Here is a 17,097-nt window from a genome sequence, read left to right on the forward strand (position 1 = left end):
CAAGACAAATGAGGGTTTAGGCCTTCTTATGCCCTTATTACCTATCTTTCCTTCACCAACCCCCTATCCAAAATTTCAACTGTACTCAAGGTTTTAAAACTTCCTGAAATTTCCACGTAGGAACCTTAATGATAGAAAAACTTCTAAACTAGAATCTCTTTTGTTTATGTTTGATTTCTACTTATTTATCATTTTATCTTCAAAATTTAATATAATAGAATTGGGAATCTTGACTCCTCCAGTATGTATATGGCAAATTCAACTCAAATTTCTAACCCACTATTTAAATTGAGAAAATTTTCTTCTAGATAATAATTTCTGCATAAAAAATCCTTCTAGTAGCCAGTAGGGGTGTCAACAGACTGGGTTGGGCTAAATTAATATTCACCCAATATTTTGATTGGGACAATTATTTGGCCTTCATCATGACCAGTTAGCGATCAGGTCAGGACAGGGCTAACCCAAGAGTTGGAATGTACAAATTCAGAAAGTATGCATAGTTAAGCCATAAAAATTTAGAAGTAGGGAACTAAAGCTAGAGATGTTTTACCACGTGCGTATATATATATATATAGTATCAAATATAAAACACTATCAGTGTCAAGTTATGCATAATGTACTAATTAGAAATTTATCCTTAATTTACAAATAAATAATCTATGCAAATAATATGTAACATTTAGTCAAGCCAAGTCAACCAGTGACCTGATCACGACAACAAACATTATGTTAGGTCTAATTTTCAGAACCCAAACCTGGCCCAGCTAGCTTTGGACGGAGACAGGTTAGGTCTTGAGCAACCCTACCTTCAAGAGGTAGAGCACTTTGTTTAAAATTTGGTTCTAAAAGCAACATTATTGACAAGTAGACTTGCAGAAATGATAAAGCTTTGTTGTCTCCTACCAGATTATATTTTTTAGTAGGATCTTGAAGCAACATACCTTCAATTGATTAAGAGTATTTTTCCAAAATATACGGGACCCTTCGTATGCTAATGGGAAGAAAGTATGCATGATTAGCAAAACAAGAGTTATTCCCTGTATTACACAAAAAAGGGTCATGTAAGACAAAATACTACACAAATAGTTGAGAAATCAATACTGCTTGATTCAGTAAATAAGACAATCACATAGACAGGTAGTATTAGCTGTTTCACTGCTATTTCAAAATGTAGGTAAATACCTAACTGACTGTCTACATGAGACCATTTTCAAGGTGACAACAGCTAAAAGGTTCATCAGTAATTTACCCCATAAAATGGTCTCTGAAGTACTGAACTCTTACCTCATAAATAAGACATTCTGCATCAGTTAGATATGGTAACTGTCCCAAAAAGAAATACTCTCTATCTTTGCAAGAATGTGCGCTAATCTTTTTACACCAAAGAGGTTTCTGTACCAAGTAAAGTACATTATGAAGTATCTTCTTTCTTATCTACTTTCATCTTCTTTAGCCGGAAAGCCTCAAAAACAATCAACCAAAACTAAAAAACATGAGAAGCTTGCTAATACTAACCTCAAGGAAATTCAGGACTATCAAAGCAAAATAACTAAGAGACCAGATGACATTGCATTTAGTGAATATAAAATAAAATCTTGCATAGCTTTGAAAGCTTGATGAATCAAGAATTTGCTCAGGGATACCGACACCATCTTCAGCCTGCATAAAGCATTTCCAACCAGAATAGCAAGTAGTTAACTGACCCAAAAGAAAGTACATGAATAAAATACATGTCCATGTAGGATGTGATAAAAGTTTCTTTTTGAAAGTCAGCACACGGTCTTAGCCGACAAAAATAAGAAGGAAAAAATTATTGTAAAAGTACTCAAATAAATGAAAATATATATAACAACAAAATTATTCTTGCTTGATACTAACAGAAATTGAAGACGAGGAATTAGAACCACTGTTATCCTTTAACAAACAAATTTATAATGAGAAGGTAAGAAAAATAAACTCTTGGTAAAATATTTAACACGAAGGAAAAATAGCCGCAATGCAGGAACAATGTTTTACCAAGACCTCTGCCCACATTTTGTCCTTCATTGTGCATGTTTTATTCAAGAGCTCCTTTTTTGTGATGATTAATATAAAGAAAATGTTAAAATCTGACTAAAAATGGTATTTCTGATACAATTTGTTATAAAAATTTACAGTTTCAAAATATCAATTTATGATTAAAATTTGAGTGATATAGCTTTCCACCTCTTAATTGCAGTTGTCAACAACAGAATTTAAAATCTTCTACAACAATTAACGTCTACCCATATTCCTCCCACTTTTCCATCGTTCTCTCCATTTTGACATCTCCTACTTCTATTTATCTCTGCCGAAATAAAAGTCCTTTGTAATTTTCTAACACTCTCTTTACAAAACAACAATATTAATAACGATGTTGACTTCAGCATGCAGAATCACTTCCCCTACAATTCAATAGAAAATGCGATTCAAGTTCAAAAATAAGATTGACATTATCGCCAGAACAGATTCAATTGATGATTCTAAAGATGCCTTTGATAATGAGTCCGTGATAGAAGTTTGGACACAAATTTCATTTCTAAAGCACAATAACAAGCCATTAAAGGGTACTTGGATCCACATCTACTTCAATGCTAGTAACTGTAACTTCTGTGTGAAATCTATGTTTACAAAGTTTCCGACGTGTCTCCAAGCACGCCCGATCTACCTATCTATATACAATAATTAATTCCAACACAATGCCAAATGCGAAACTCGAACGCAATTACAAAGCTACCTAAAAGCTCAATTAAAGCACAATAATCACCGATTTGCAAAAGACAGAGAACAGAGCCGAAAACGCACTGAATTAACTTAAACAGCTTCTGAAAGAGAAAGAGCGAAATGAAAGAAGTCGAACGAACCAGATCGATGAGCGCAGCGGCTTTCTCGAAGTTGGTGCCGTAGGCGATAGCGTCAGTGCGACCGTGAATCCCCCGCGGCCTGAAGCTCTCGACACCACTGGTCTCGCCTGTCAGCAGAGGCCGTTCCATTTTGGCGAGAGAAGGAAACGACGAAGAGAGAGAAAGTTGAAAGAGAGAAGAGTGCTAAAAGCGCTACTATAACTGTATCATTATCCTACTTAATATCTTGTTGAAGAATGCTTTCCGAAATGCGATCACGCTCTTTGCACACGGTCTCAAACAATGCCCCAACGAATTAACGACAGTGTGGAAGTGAAAGGAAGAGACTAATTTTCTGAGTATATCGAGAAATGGTGATGTGATAGTGACGTTACCACACCATACCGTGATTCTGATTCAAGGGATCCACGTGTCGCGTGCTTGCTTGCACCAATTTGGGCATGGTACAACTTTACAAAGTAAAAAACCGGGGACTACCACCTTCGTTTAACGGTACCACTCAATTCACACACTCGTTTTCCTTGCGTTTTGGCCTTTTATTTAATTCCTTCTTTGTTAAATTTCATTTTGATTGAGTGCTACTAATTATATGTTCGTCTTTTGTTTTTAAAATTGTCTGTGTCTTTGATTATAGAATCGACAGTGACGGTCATTGCAAGGGTGGTTGGGTGTTGATTCTTGAATGCAGGAGACAGATGTTAGAAACTAAAACGAGGGATATTGAATGCATTATTTACACCCATTTGAAAGCATACATTAGTGAGCGTTAATTTTTTTTAAGGTTAAATTCGACTTTATATTTAATATTTTTACACTTTAATTTTACTGTTATAATATTGTTAATAAAAAGTACTTTCTCTAATTTGTATTTTCCAAACCATATTATTATAATAAAGACAAAAAAAATGTAATATATTATGTATATGAAAATAACATGTGAATTTTAACTTGTTTTAACTAAAATAAAATTTGTATATTAAGTTTTATTATAAATTTATTTTACAAACTAAAGATAATGTGAAAATAAATTTAAAAACGGTGATGTAAACATTGAATTCTTTTAAATATTTTATTGAAGGTGTGGATCAGGATCAGATAAGTATCATAATATATTATAATTGTGGCCACGATTTAAAGACGAGGTATTATTCTAAGTTTTAATATTATTTGTCATAGTATATGCATAGTTGACTTGTCTCGACCTGGCATGACTCAGTCAAAAGGGGTATCCTTTGGTACACTCGGCTCCCAAGTACAGGCTGTATGAAGAGTTGTGAATATCTCTGGAAGAAACGAAACAGAAGGAGAAGCAAGATAAAAACCTTGCCAACAATGACAACTTAACCAAACAATTAGAGACAGTTAATTCTGATGTCTCTTCATTTGTATACCTAAAGAAGTCAAAGCAATATTCCACTACAAGAAGACGGGGGCTGCAAGTGAACAAGCCATAACGCATAAGGTGATTTGCCTCACAAGGTTCATCACGTGCAAGCTTGGTCCCAAATTCCGGTTGTTGTCGCTCAAGGTATTAAGTTTTAAAGATAATTACTGTCTCCAATTTCGCTAAAAACGTCACTACTGCAAATTGCAATGTGTACTGCAATAGTTGTCACGTTAAAATTTTATGGTTGAACAAAATTTATCCTAATTTTTTTAAGATTTTACATCCCCATTCCAATTGGCGGTGCCCATTTACAAGACAATCAGTAGACAAAGAATCTAGAAAAATGTTTGTAATATATTTTTAAAAAATTTAATTAAAAAAATATGTTAATTAATAAAAATTGATCCGAGTGTCAAATAATTTGATACTGTTTAAATAAAATTTTAAATTCAAATCTTTCCGTATAAAAAAAATCTTTAATAATAGACTTATTTACTAAATTTAGATATATAATGCATAATTCAAATTAAATTTAAATTATAATTAAATGAAAAAAAATTGTCAAGAAGGCTAATTTATCAATTGATTTACGATTTGATAACCTTCTATTGAATACGTACTCTTACTTCCTATAAATGCTTCAATATTCAAATCACCAATTAACAACCATAAAAATATAAAGTGATAATTAATAATTAAAAAAATATCAAATGATAAAGACCAAAAGGAAAGTCACGTTGGAGCAAATGTGACCACCGCATACTCCTGTAGACATCCATCGAATATGTACTATCGCTTCCTATAAATGTTTCAATATTCAAATGACCAATTGATAACAAATAAGGATAAAAGAATTATTTGTTTGAATTTTCATTAAAATAGAGTTTAACCGTTTCAATTTGAAATTAAAGAATGAAGATTAAAACCATCATAAATAATGTGAAGAACTAAAATTAAATTTAATCATAATTAATAATATATATATATATATATGTGGTTTTTATTTTATTATTCTTTGATCAGATATGTCAATAAAAAATCATTTTTAAAATTTCAAATAATGAAATGATAAAAAAATTCTATACTAGGATAATACGCGGATTATTATCTAGTTGAATGTGATTTATGCTTCATAATTCAAAAATCGTGATTTGATAGCCTTACCAAATACACAAAATAACCACATACTTCAGTTCCAATAAAAAATTAACAAGCATCAAATATCAACTAATAAAGCCAAAGTAGAAGAAGTTCATGTCAGAGCAACGTGGCCAGACAATGTAGTCTGCGTGTTCGCATTTAACAAGGAAGAAGGAAAATGACTCAAACAATCAGTTATTATGACATGTAAACTCAGAGCCTGACGGCAACGGAAATTGAGGCAATGCATAAAGGAGTACTTCTTATGTCGGCACGTTCCAACTCGCATTCAAATATATATAAGTACAGTGCATGTGCGTTTACTCAGGATATTTTAAGAATTGTGCTTTTTTTTTAATATACATATGCAATATATTATTTAAAATTTAAAGGAGTTTAGTTTTGACCATATTAAGGATTAATATAAATAAAATATAAATAATTATTCTATTTTATTAATTATGCAAAAAATTGAAAAAATGAGTTATTTCTATTCGAATAGTTATTGAAAATTAACTTATAATTTTTTATTAAATTTTTATAAAAAACAACTTATATAAATAAATTAAATTTTAAGGTTTATGATTAAAATTTATCATTTTAATTTAAAATTATTTTTTTTGTATTTTATCATTGACAATATTTTCTTAAAAACACAACAAATTATCATACATAACTTTGTATTTTTTAATATTAACATAAAAATTAATTATTTTATACAATCTAAACACACTATATTATTTTTAAATTACTTTCATCTATTATATCAAAAAAAATATTTTATATAGTCAATTATCATAATAATAATCAATATAGATATAATTATTTATTAAAAATTAACTAATTCAAATACACACTAAAATTTATTTAAAATAATTTACTACACTTTTATATTTTTAATATGATAAATTTTTTTCAATAAAAAATTTATACTCGAAGATATTTCAACTAAATCCTTCATATTAAAAAATTATGACTGTGAAAAATATAATTAGAGTTTTACACAGCACATAAAATAAAAAATAGAAAAAATGAAATGTAAAAAAAATAAGATACGTGCCTATGCTTTTCAAATCACTAGTAACTATTGTCATGGTGTCTCCTTCTTCTGCAACCTCACCACCACGAGAAATTATTTGGTGGTCAAACCTGTAACATTCATATGCAGTCTCACTACCAAAACGCAACCTCTCCATGAACAGCTCCAATCCCCCATCTTCACTCGCTGGGATCCGTAGAACCATCGTTTTTCAACTCAATCAATAGCATTGCGTCTCTGCCTCAGATCTCTACTCTCCTCCGTCACTGCAAATAACTCTAGTATCTACCGTTTTAATAAAACCATTATCAACAACCATCATTCAGCCGAACATCCAGAAAAACAAGACAGACAAATTAAGTTATAACTAAATACAAGGTTCATATCATAACAACGGGTTTGTTTATGTTACTGATACTCTCATTTTAAGAAAATTAATAGACTTTTTAATAAAAGTTTAGTTCATTAATTCATCTGAGATTAAGACATTTATTTTATGAAATAATTTTGACAAAATTCGTAATAATTATTGAAATCAATGCCTGCCTCTCTTCCAAGCTTTATGGTTGTCTTGTTGAACTAGTTTATAAGAAAAAAATAGTTTTATTATATAAATACTTAAAAATTAATATTGTCAGTGAAGTGATATCATATCATATCATATCATATTATTTATTTATTTTATACACGCACATAAAATAAAAACAAAAAAAAAATCCTATTTTAGTAACACACAATATATACCTAAAAGAAGATTGACTTAAAAAATCAATTACGGCTATACAACGTATGAACAAAATATACCTGACAATCAACCTGAGGACTTTTTTCCCGTAACAATCTGAAATATCCGGAGGCCCCTACTGAATGCTTCGTTGAAGAGACTTCTAGTTTGCATAGCCTGAAAACCAGGCAACCATGATAGCAGAGCCACATGGGCCAAAACAATGATTCCAAATAATACATCGTATAGACGTGCCAAAGAAACAACGCCATTCCAAATTACGGTGTGCTGCAAAAAAGGCCTCAATACTTGAGCAATCAATACCACTCCCCAGCCTGTGGGAATGAATGCCAACAAGCTAGTTAAAATGTCCATGAATTTGAATTCAGTGAATTCCAGCAAAGCAACTATCACAAGTATGGCAAGAACTACCAAAATGGACTGGACCAAACGATAATAGATATGGTGTTTTGCTGCGAATTCGTTCTGGGCATAAATTACCACAGCATAAATCCCAAATACAATAAATACATAAATCCAAGATAGCAAGTAAACAGCAATACTGGTACTCCCAGCAGCTATGCTTAGCCGATATACAATACCATATTGAAATATGAAGAACCGAAGGTCCAAGATTATCTCCCAAAGCTTTCCCCAAATCCCTGTTACCTTAAGATGATCCTGCTCTTCGTACCACCATTTTTCCCAGCTCTGTTCTGCTTTGACAAACACTCTTCCACGGTACCAAATCCATTCCATGAAGTCATCAAAATCATACACAGTCTTTAGCCAGTCAAAACCAGAAGGATTGAACACAAATGGTGCCATGATCCATGATGCAACTAAGAACCAACTAGAGATGGTCATGGTTATATAAACAAATGTGTCGGTTGCTAAAGTGCTGTTTGATGCATAAACTATCAGTATTAGCCCCAGTTCAATTGCTTTCACAAAATGGCTCCGAGCATAGAGTCTATAGTTTTCTGCAAAACTCTTGTGCTCTACAACAAAGCCACGACCCGTTGCTCGATATTTTGCCCCACCATGCAGGATAGTTCTTCCAAAGAAGTGGCTACGCGTACCCATAGAGAATGTGTAGAAAACTGATGAAAGTTGGAGTTGCATCGTCAAGAAATCCCAAACAGCGTGAAGGAAACCATACTCAAGAGAATTCTCCACAATCATTGGAAGGGCAGTAAAAAGCCCAATTTGGAGGAAGAACTGCTGATTCAAGATGACACCGAGTGCTTTATTATTTTTGCTGTTACTTTCCATAGCAGCTTCAACACCACTAAGAGCAAGCAACAATCGTCCCCATAAAAATGAATATATGGTAAGAACCACCATCATCGTGTTGAAAAAGAATCCCACTGTAGTGTAGAAGAATGACAACATCCGAAAAAAATCCAACCTATGACCCAATCTATACACGTCTCTACTTAGGACTTGCTCCCCATTTCCACTGGCAACCTTTGCTTCAAACATAGATATTTGATTCAACCCAACATCCCTTCCCTTTCCAACCTGAATGTATTCATGATGTGTGACATTGCCTCCTCGAAGAGTACAGTTAAACCCAGCAAAAATATCCTCGCTTATGTTGATCACTCTAGAGGCTTTACTGAGACCACCTCTAGTTATGAACCAAAACCTGTCAAACACATCAGGATGACCATAATGCATTCTAACTTTCAGAGGGTTTGCCAAAACCCTCTGTCCTAAGGTGACAAAACTCGTTTCCTGAGCTGACATGAACCACGCAAGAGAGGAAACAGAACCTGTAAAAAGGTGTTCCCTCACTCCCAAAATGGTAGGCTTCCGAATACCATAGTAATGCCTGTATTCTTCCAAGAGATTCCTCATTTTAAGTGCCTCCTCAAAGTAGTTGTCCTGGTTCGTATCAATAGTCTGAATTGCATCCCCACGAGTGAAAATGATGGCATGATTTTGATTTTCTGGCTTTCCTTCTCCTAACTTTAAGGGACCTGGCAACTTTACACGGTAAATTTCCACCTCCCTCTGCAATTGTTGGTCATACTTAACAAGAACAGAGTAATACTCCTTCTCATTGCTCCCAATGGGAACCTCATCAACATAGGCAACTCGAAGTGCTTCATTGTTTTTCATTAGATACAGAATTTCATCAGCATGGGAGTCCTTTCTTGCCTTCTGAGCTCCATATATCTGGCAAGCAATCACATATGTGAATTTCATCAAAGCAGTTCCATAGTCATGGCCTTTGAATAACAAACCAGCTGAACTACTTGTTCTACTTAAACTCAAAGGGGAAGGTGACCTTTCCGAGTTGCAACCATCTGAATTGTCTTGCTTCAGTGGAATAACTTCACGTGTGCCTTCTTGAATCTCTATTTCTGATGCAGAATCCAGAAAAGCTAAAAGCTTGAGGGCCTTATAATAGTACATCATTCCTCTAACAGTCCTCGATAGTGTCTGGCCTCTGTAGGATGCCCAGGACCTCAAATCTGTAAGTTTATCATTCCATAACTCACTATCATTCTTCATCCCCTCCCGCCGCATCCTCTCCATAAAATTCTTCCACTCGTCATCATATATAGTCTGCAAATAGTACAGGGTTGACACACCGTCTTCGTTCCCAACTCTGAGCTGTTCTTTACTGAAAACTACTTCTTCACTATAGTAAGGGGTTAGAACACTGAAAGCCATCATTTTCTCAACTTGGGGAGCATGGGGCATGTTCATAAAAAGTGAGTTGCTGAAGAAAGCAATCCTTCGTCTGGCTTCTAGATTAACTGGGATGTTTTGCATTGAATCCCTAGAGGTAAGAACGGTATGCAAGCGCCGAATCTGGCGATAGAAGTTCTCACTAATGGTGTCAGGCAACTGAATGGCATTTTCAAAAAGCAAACCCTCTGAAGAAGCTGGATTCTGTGGAGCCAAACCGTCCTCCCCAAGCTGTTCAATGCCCCTTTTCTCCTTGAAAAAATCTTTTACAACAATCTCATAAATGGCCTGAAGGGTGTTAACCAATTGGTTAGGATCTATTTTATTCCCATTTAATAACTCAACAAGTTTTATCAGCTTGTTGTGGAGCTGGGGAAGTGCAGTCGTTTTGAATATTGTAGTGAATTTCCCAAGCTCGAGAGACTGATCAATCTCCTGAAACAGAACCATCACAATAGAATGCTCTTCACTATTAGGCTTGATAATCTCAAGAAGCAAGTGCTTGATGCAGTCATATGCTTCAATGACAGCACATCGCCTGAACTCATTCTTGCAGATTTTCTTCCAAAGCCTCTTATCAAGAGCATCAACAAGTTCTTTGGCCTGACTGAGCGCCAGCAGCAACTCATTGCAGAGAAGAAAACATGGCCAACGAATAACCCTAACATTCCAAGAGTTCTTTGGCAGCTCCAGCAGCTCAACCTCTCGGTCAGAGATGATATCTTCCTCCCTGAAAGACATGATTATCTCATTCCATATCAGAGCAAATTTGTTGGCCTCACCCTGGTTAGACTCAAGCTTCTTATAGGGCTCACCAAGCCCGTATCTGAGCTTCATCCTGTGAACTTCATCCTTAGCTTTGCTACTCAATGTTCCCCTTGCACTCAACAACTGCTCCTCCGGCATTAGATTAAACAGAACTGCACTAGCAAGAAACTGAAACCTCAACTTCAGCTGTCGCATACTCCTAATCTCACCCAAGTGGGCCAACAAACCCACAGTCGCCCCAACCAACGATGAATATATCGAATACCATATCTGTATATCCATTAGATAAATCAAAACAACAGGAAGCCACAGCAACCCAAGAACAAGCCACTTACCATCTTGAAAAAATTCATGCCATCGATAACGAACATCCTTAAGGTCCAATACTGCCTTTGATGGAGCAATCATTGGTCTAATCTGTAAAAAATAGCTAAAACAAAATTTTGAAGCAAGCACCACAACCCAAAACGAGGTGTACTTAATGTTGTCTAAAAGACCTTCCCTCAATCCACGACCAACATAAGTTCTGTTGTGAAACCACCACGACAAGAAGTTAAAAATCCCCCAATCCTTATTCTCAATAAAATTTCCAACCCAAGGAAGTATATAAAGGACTAAAGCTAGAAGCTCCGGAACTACGAAAACAAGAGCAACCTCAAGAAAATTCAGCAACCTCCTATTTGCTTCCCCAGACCACTCTCTGTCATGATTTCTCTGCTCCCATATCTTTCCATAAAAGACAACAAAGACAAAGAACCATGCCGCGGCAACAACGGTTTTCAGCACCATCCTGACTCCTAGCCACATTGTCTCCACTGAAAGCAACCTGCATTGCATTCCAGCATCAAGCAAAGATTGCAGAAACCTCAAAGCACTCCACGTGAAGAAAATAGTGAAAAGCCGAACCTGCAAGTCACGATCCTCCAACCCATGCCAAGGATAATAAGCCCTATCATCCCAAGCAATAATCACACCAACTTGAAAGAACAAAATCAGCATCACCCAAAGCCTATCAAAACTCCTAAACAAGTTCCAAAACGACCTCCGTTCCACAAACCCAGTTTTTCCCCCACGCTTTCCCTCTCTTCCCCTAAAAACAAAGAAGTTGCTTCCCAAATCAATAGGCCACTTGAGCTTCTCAAAACACCTCTTACTCCAAAAATACTCGTTTATGTCATCGTAATTTCTCCATTCACAATGAGGTACAGTTCCGTTCCTGCTACTCTCAACCTCAGAGAGTATGGTTTGGTAAATCGGTTTCACAACGCTCTCGAGAAACCCGTTTTCGTTAGGAATAGAAGGCTCGTGGTGGTAATGGTCATGCAAGATTCTGTTGAGGTCCATGGCCATGTAGTGGAAGATGTAGCAGATGCATTCGGGGAGGAATCGAAGGTTTGCGGCTTCTCCCCAAATGAGAAGGTAGAGAGACACGTAGAGGAGCTCGCGGCGGTGATTGGATTCGGAGGAGGCGTCGGAGAGGAAGAGGTTGAGTTCGGTGGACAAATAGGAGCACCACCTGGTGTAATTGCTGAGGAGGTTGACGCGGAAGGAGCGGAGGACGGTGGCGTCTAGGGCGGCGATGTTGTCGGGAGGAGTAGAGAGGCGCATCTGAGCGTTGGCGAGGTGGAGGACGAGGTGCTCGCGCTGGTTGCGAACGTTGTCGTTTTGGAAGCCGAAGAAGAGGGCTAGCCAGTCCAAGAGGTCCATGCCGGGGTGCCATCGTGGGGAAGGGGGACGCCGGAGGTCACCTACAGAGCGGAGGGCGGATACGGCGGCGCGTACCTCTGGGACGCGGAAGGAAGGGTGGTCGGCGATTAGGTGGGTGGTGGCGGTGTGGTTGTGGATAGGAATGATGTTGTAGGGTTCGACGACGTCGTCGTCGTTGTGGACACGAGTGATAGGCATAGCATTGGGATCTAAACCGGAGAGTGACAGCAGGGAAGACTGCGTTCCGCTGGTTTCGGGTATTCACTTACAAATACAGTGTTGGTTTTGCCTCATTGATCTTGTAACGGTCACGGCGCGGAATGAGAGAGAAAGAAGAAGAGGCGCGTTAGTTAGGTTGTTCGTTTTTTTTTCGCCTTTTATGTACTTAAGGTTATTAATTTTATAAATATGCATTGCGTTTGCATGTACTTTATTGTAGTTAATTTAGGGGATGATATTTAACCCCAATATATGGGTTCAATCAAAGATTACGTAAGAGAATTAAGATACAAAATAAATTGGTAATGGATGGCAAGCATTTATTACAGAATACAATTTTGATTTAAAATCGCTGGAGTCGAGTGGTACTTAATTTAACTTCTTTAGAATAAATGACGTCATATAATTCCATTCACTGAATCAACATTAAATATTATACAATATTCCTCAATTCTCAAACATGCTATATACGATAATACCGGGAACATTACATTACATAAAAGTTTATTCCATGCATTATAAAACACGCAATGATTGGAGGGCTGGAAAGTAACATCCGGGTCCTGGACAACAGTGTTCATGCAGGACATGCTGAACAACATTGTACAAAGGGCATATGAAGTACAAGTTGTTTACCCTGACCATCCCCTCTGGGGACCCACTGAAGTAGGAGCATTCAACCGGTCAAGTACGGAGTTAAAATCTAAAGGCTGCCCAGTTTCTTCCATCCTTTGGATAACGCTTGCCACATGATCGCCTCTGAATCCCATGTTCACCATTTTTTCAACCAATTCATTGTAGGGATGGTTGCGAATATAATGTGACTGGCTAGGATTCCGAACCATGATATTGTGTGGAGCAGGATTATGAAGGGAAGCACTTGTTGGAGGATATCCACCTTGAGCATAATGAGAAGGTTGGGGTGGATAATGTGTTCTTCCACCCTCTCCATCATATGCCATGTATGCACTTGCAGGAGGAAGGGAGGAGTGGGTCCCGCTAGTTCCATATACGTCACCTGGTTGTGCTGGAAAAGAGCTCTTGACTTGCTGGGGCAGAGGTTGCTGTGGAACTGTTCTGCCAGTTTCGCCATATCCATATGGTATTGCACTAGATCTTGGGGGTGGAATCCCTGAGTATGGCAGTTGCATTGGCATGCTGTTCGGCAGTGTTTCAGTGGGAAGTGGATTTGTAGCTTGACTTGTAGGATATGGAGTATAAACATTTGTTGAGGGGGGTCTCATTTGAGACTGCATTGAGGGCGGTTGCAGAGGTTGCACCTGCTGTGGTAACTGTTGAGGCCATTGTGGCTGTTGTTGCTGCTGCTGCTGATACTGAGAAAATTGTTGCATGGGTGGGGAATGGGTTACCTGAGATGATGTTGACTGTGGAATCCGATACAGTGGATCAGATGGCAAATACTGATTCTGAGGAAGTGGGGCCACAGCTTGGGGATTGGGCAAAGGGTTGGGCATCGTGTAATAATGGGGTTGTTGAGCGGCTTGGGTCACATTTGGGGACTGAGCTTGAGAGGGGGGTGCCACAGGCTGCTGCCGGGGAGCAACTTGATGAGGTAGGGCAAGAGCTAACTGCTGATTACGAGGGTCAGATGCATTATCAGTTCTTTTTGGATCTGAGGCAGAAGGTGAAGATCTCTCCTCATTGGACTGCGGATGGCTTGAGGAAGATGATTCTTTCTGAACAAGTTGAAGCTTGGCTAACTCTTTCTGAGTCTCAGCTAGCTCTTGCTTGTCTCTTAAAATTTGCACAGACCTATATACCTGTATAAGCAACACAAGAAAAATAAATACATATTAAAGTGATGTCTATTCTCAAAGTATACGCGGCCAGTTAAAAAAATATGAACAGTTCCATGTAGCACCTTAATACAGGACAATCTGAGCTTAATGTTTATACACGAATTTGAACAACAGTTACAACACGGTTTTCATGTTCATAGGAAGAACAAGGAATAACATATTATTCTAGCAATAAAGGATTATAATTTGGCAACAACAACACTGAATTAAAATCAGTTTTTTAATTGACAACCTTTAAGTACAAAGTATATTAATATTTAAAATGTTTCCGGACCAACATAAGATGATGAGTTGGTTTACAGATTCAGTGAGCTTATTTTCCAATTGAGTGGAAAAAAGGTACTACTGCTGAAAAAAAAAATCCCATCATGTTATATTTGTCTGTTGGACTGCATTTTATATATTACCAAACAAGATGAGCGCAAGATGTTCCAACTATTCATCCATCACAGAGAGAATTTCTTATTTTAACCTAAAGCTATTAATGAAGCACATCAAAATAAGGAGAAATTGTGAGTAAAGAGCATTGCATAATCTATCAATTAAAGATAAAACGCACTTCCTGAAGGTGTTTATCGAGAGATTTGAGTTTTGTATCTGCCTCCTCATGGTCACTATTTAAATCAGATCGCATTTCTCCAATTGACTTGTCAAGATTATAACAATATAATTCCAACTGAGACAGCCTTAGACTAATTCCTTCAAGAAACCGCATCACATTGTCAGCATATGTTTTCATACTCTTCTCAACAGTTGCAATCACATCCTGGCCTAAAGAATCTTCAGGCGAACTATAGGCAGTAGCAGGCAACATTGATGTTCTTCCCATCCTTGAAATGTGAAAATCCTGAGAAAAAATAGATTTTGTGAATTTGGGATTCATAACCACTTGAAAGGAAGACAAAGCTACATGCGATCCATGATGACCACAAGTACATTAAGCTTGATATGGTCAAGATAATTTTCAGAATAAAGCAAGTATAACAGTTCTAAGTTAATAGGAATTCAAATTACAAACAATAACCACGTCAAAAAAACAACAAGCCTAAATCACTTTGTGTTTCTCAAGGCAAACAAGTAATGCCTGTCAATCCTTACTGAAGAAGTGCATCTACTTTAAACACCCCAAAATGAGTATGCTGACATAAGTCTCCCTCCTAAATTTTACCATTTTATATTTACTTCTACCATGATCTTGTCAATAATGTTGTTTGATATAATGAAGTCTTACTGACCTACTACTAACATTCAAATAAGCCATGAACAGATTACATTTATTAGTTTTGTTAGCAATGATAGATCAATCGATGTTGAATATTAGAAAAATAATCACCAACCCTGTATGTATCAAAACATACAAAGTCACCCTCGTTAGACATTTAGCCTCAGCCGCATCAAAACAAAATATAATCAATTCCTCTTTCATTCTTCTTGTTGGCAACCAGTTAGTCCCAGCCTCATCAATCTTGAACCAATCCCAAAATCTCTTTACTCAATAAAATTTCAGCAGACGTATACATCATTAATATGGAAAATCCGACATTCCTAGACTCGAATGCATTCCTCATTCTATTCTCAGCCAGCCACTTAACAAATTTTTTGTCTTCGTGGTGTTAACTAACCAGCTCATGCATTCATGCAAAACCCAGCCCATTCTACTCGAAAAGAAAATAAGACCCTCATGATGTCACAAACCTACTACAAACAAAACATAAACCAATTTTCCTTAGCAGCAATGAGTGAAAGTAGCTTCTGGAAACCCAATAATAATTAAATAAATATAAGCACCCAGAAACAAGCCATGATCAAAACATATGCAAATATATTGCTAAAAATGAAAACTTTCCGAAAACCCTAGCCAATTTCTTCAGACCCAAACTGGGAAATTGCCCTTTAAGGCTAAAAAACATGAAGTCAACTAGGAAATACGCCATGGGTATATATATTACCTTGGTGCTGGGATCGGTGTGAGTTCCATTAGAAGAATCGTGGTTGATATAATCATCTTCGTATGAACAAAGGATGTCATCGGAGCCAAAATCGAAGCCCTTGGAACCACCGTTACCGTGACCCGATGGTCCAGACGCCATGGCCGGAGCTTAAGCTTAAGGGTGAAAGTTGATGCAGAGAGAGAAGCGTTGTGGTAAAGATATAGGAATTTGTGGAGTGGAGAAAGTGTTAACGTTACTTGTCTGCGAAAATACCTTTCCTATGTTTTTCCATAAATTAGGTGAGAAAAAGAATAACTGAAAACGTTTTAAATAAAACTGAGGGAACGTGATTCGCGACCACACGGATAAGTCCTTAGAGTATTTCTTAATTGGTAAAATCTACACAGCCCTAAAGATTGAAGCCGCATGGAATGCCTTTTTTAAATATACTAAAAAATATTTATATTTAAAAGCTTATAAAAATTTTATTTAGTTATCAATTTTAAAAAATATCTATATTTATTATTATTAAATAGTTTTAAAATTTAATGTTATTTAATAATTATTTTTTCCATCTTTATCCATCATTGTAGAGGTTTTGCATGCTATAAAACAGGTAGAACAAAGATATTAAATTAATACTGTTTTAATTTTATATCAACATCGTTAACACAATTTATTTTTAAGATAAGCACAATTTTTTAAGTAAGACTTTAATTTTATGAATTATTGTAGTGTGATGGCTTTTGTTAATTATAGAACATTGTTTTGTAGCTT

At 36.5% G+C, this 17,097-nt stretch overlaps 3 protein-coding genes and 1 non-coding gene across 11 annotated transcripts in view; all 4 read right to left on the reverse strand.

The window, feature by feature from the left end:
• Positions 1 to 3,445, reverse strand: part of LOC113856472 (two pore calcium channel protein 1) — a 32,301-nt gene extending 28,856 nt beyond the window's left edge. For 2 of the 8 annotated variants that reach the window (XM_027488292.1, XM_027488295.1), the window contains exons 1-4: positions 2,883 to 3,196; positions 1,516 to 1,659; positions 1,285 to 1,392; positions 942 to 1,037 (exon numbers count right to left, since the gene is read on the reverse strand). In XM_027488292.1, coding sequence (XP_027344093.1) covers positions 942 to 1,037; positions 1,285 to 1,392; positions 1,516 to 1,659; positions 2,883 to 3,011 — 477 coding nt within the window. In that variant the 5' untranslated portion in view covers positions 3,012 to 3,196. Of the gene's footprint in view, positions 1 to 941; positions 1,038 to 1,284; positions 1,393 to 1,515; positions 1,660 to 2,882 lie in introns of all 8 variants that reach the window. The other 6 variants (XM_027488296.1, XM_027488298.1, XM_027488291.1 and 3 more) reach the window with 5 other exon arrangements.
• A 2,910-nt stretch (positions 3,446 to 6,355) lies between these two features.
• On the reverse strand, positions 6,356 to 12,682 carry LOC113854733 (callose synthase 12-like). Its single transcript, XM_027485921.1, has 2 exons — positions 7,253 to 12,682; positions 6,356 to 6,733 (listed from the first exon to the last, which is right to left on the reverse strand). Exon 1 carries the CDS (start codon positions 12,546 to 12,548, stop codon positions 7,260 to 7,262), a length of 5,289 nt encoding a protein of 1,762 aa, XP_027341722.1. The 5' UTR covers positions 12,549 to 12,682; the 3' UTR covers positions 6,356 to 6,733; positions 7,253 to 7,259.
• On the reverse strand, positions 9,530 to 9,610 carry LOC113856722. The gene has a single exon (XR_003502956.1). It is a non-coding gene; the product is annotated as a small nucleolar RNA J33 (small nucleolar RNA).
• A 228-nt stretch (positions 12,683 to 12,910) lies between the features above and the next one.
• Positions 12,911 to 16,731, reverse strand: LOC113854438 (trithorax group protein osa-like). The gene is made up of 3 exons (XM_027485410.1): positions 16,339 to 16,731; positions 14,949 to 15,236; positions 12,911 to 14,350 (listed from the first exon to the last, which is right to left on the reverse strand). Exons 1-3 carry the CDS (start codon positions 16,477 to 16,479, stop codon positions 13,202 to 13,204), a joined length of 1,578 nt encoding a protein of 525 aa, XP_027341211.1. The 5' UTR covers positions 16,480 to 16,731; the 3' UTR covers positions 12,911 to 13,201.
• Positions 16,732 to 17,097: the final 366 nt, after the last annotated feature.

This window comes from Abrus precatorius, unplaced genomic scaffold (assembly GCF_003935025.1).
Source record: "Abrus precatorius isolate BTA unplaced genomic scaffold, Abrus_2018 Scaffold11, whole genome shotgun sequence".
In the NCBI taxonomy this organism is placed as follows: Eukaryota; Viridiplantae; Streptophyta; class Magnoliopsida; order Fabales; family Fabaceae; genus Abrus; species Abrus precatorius.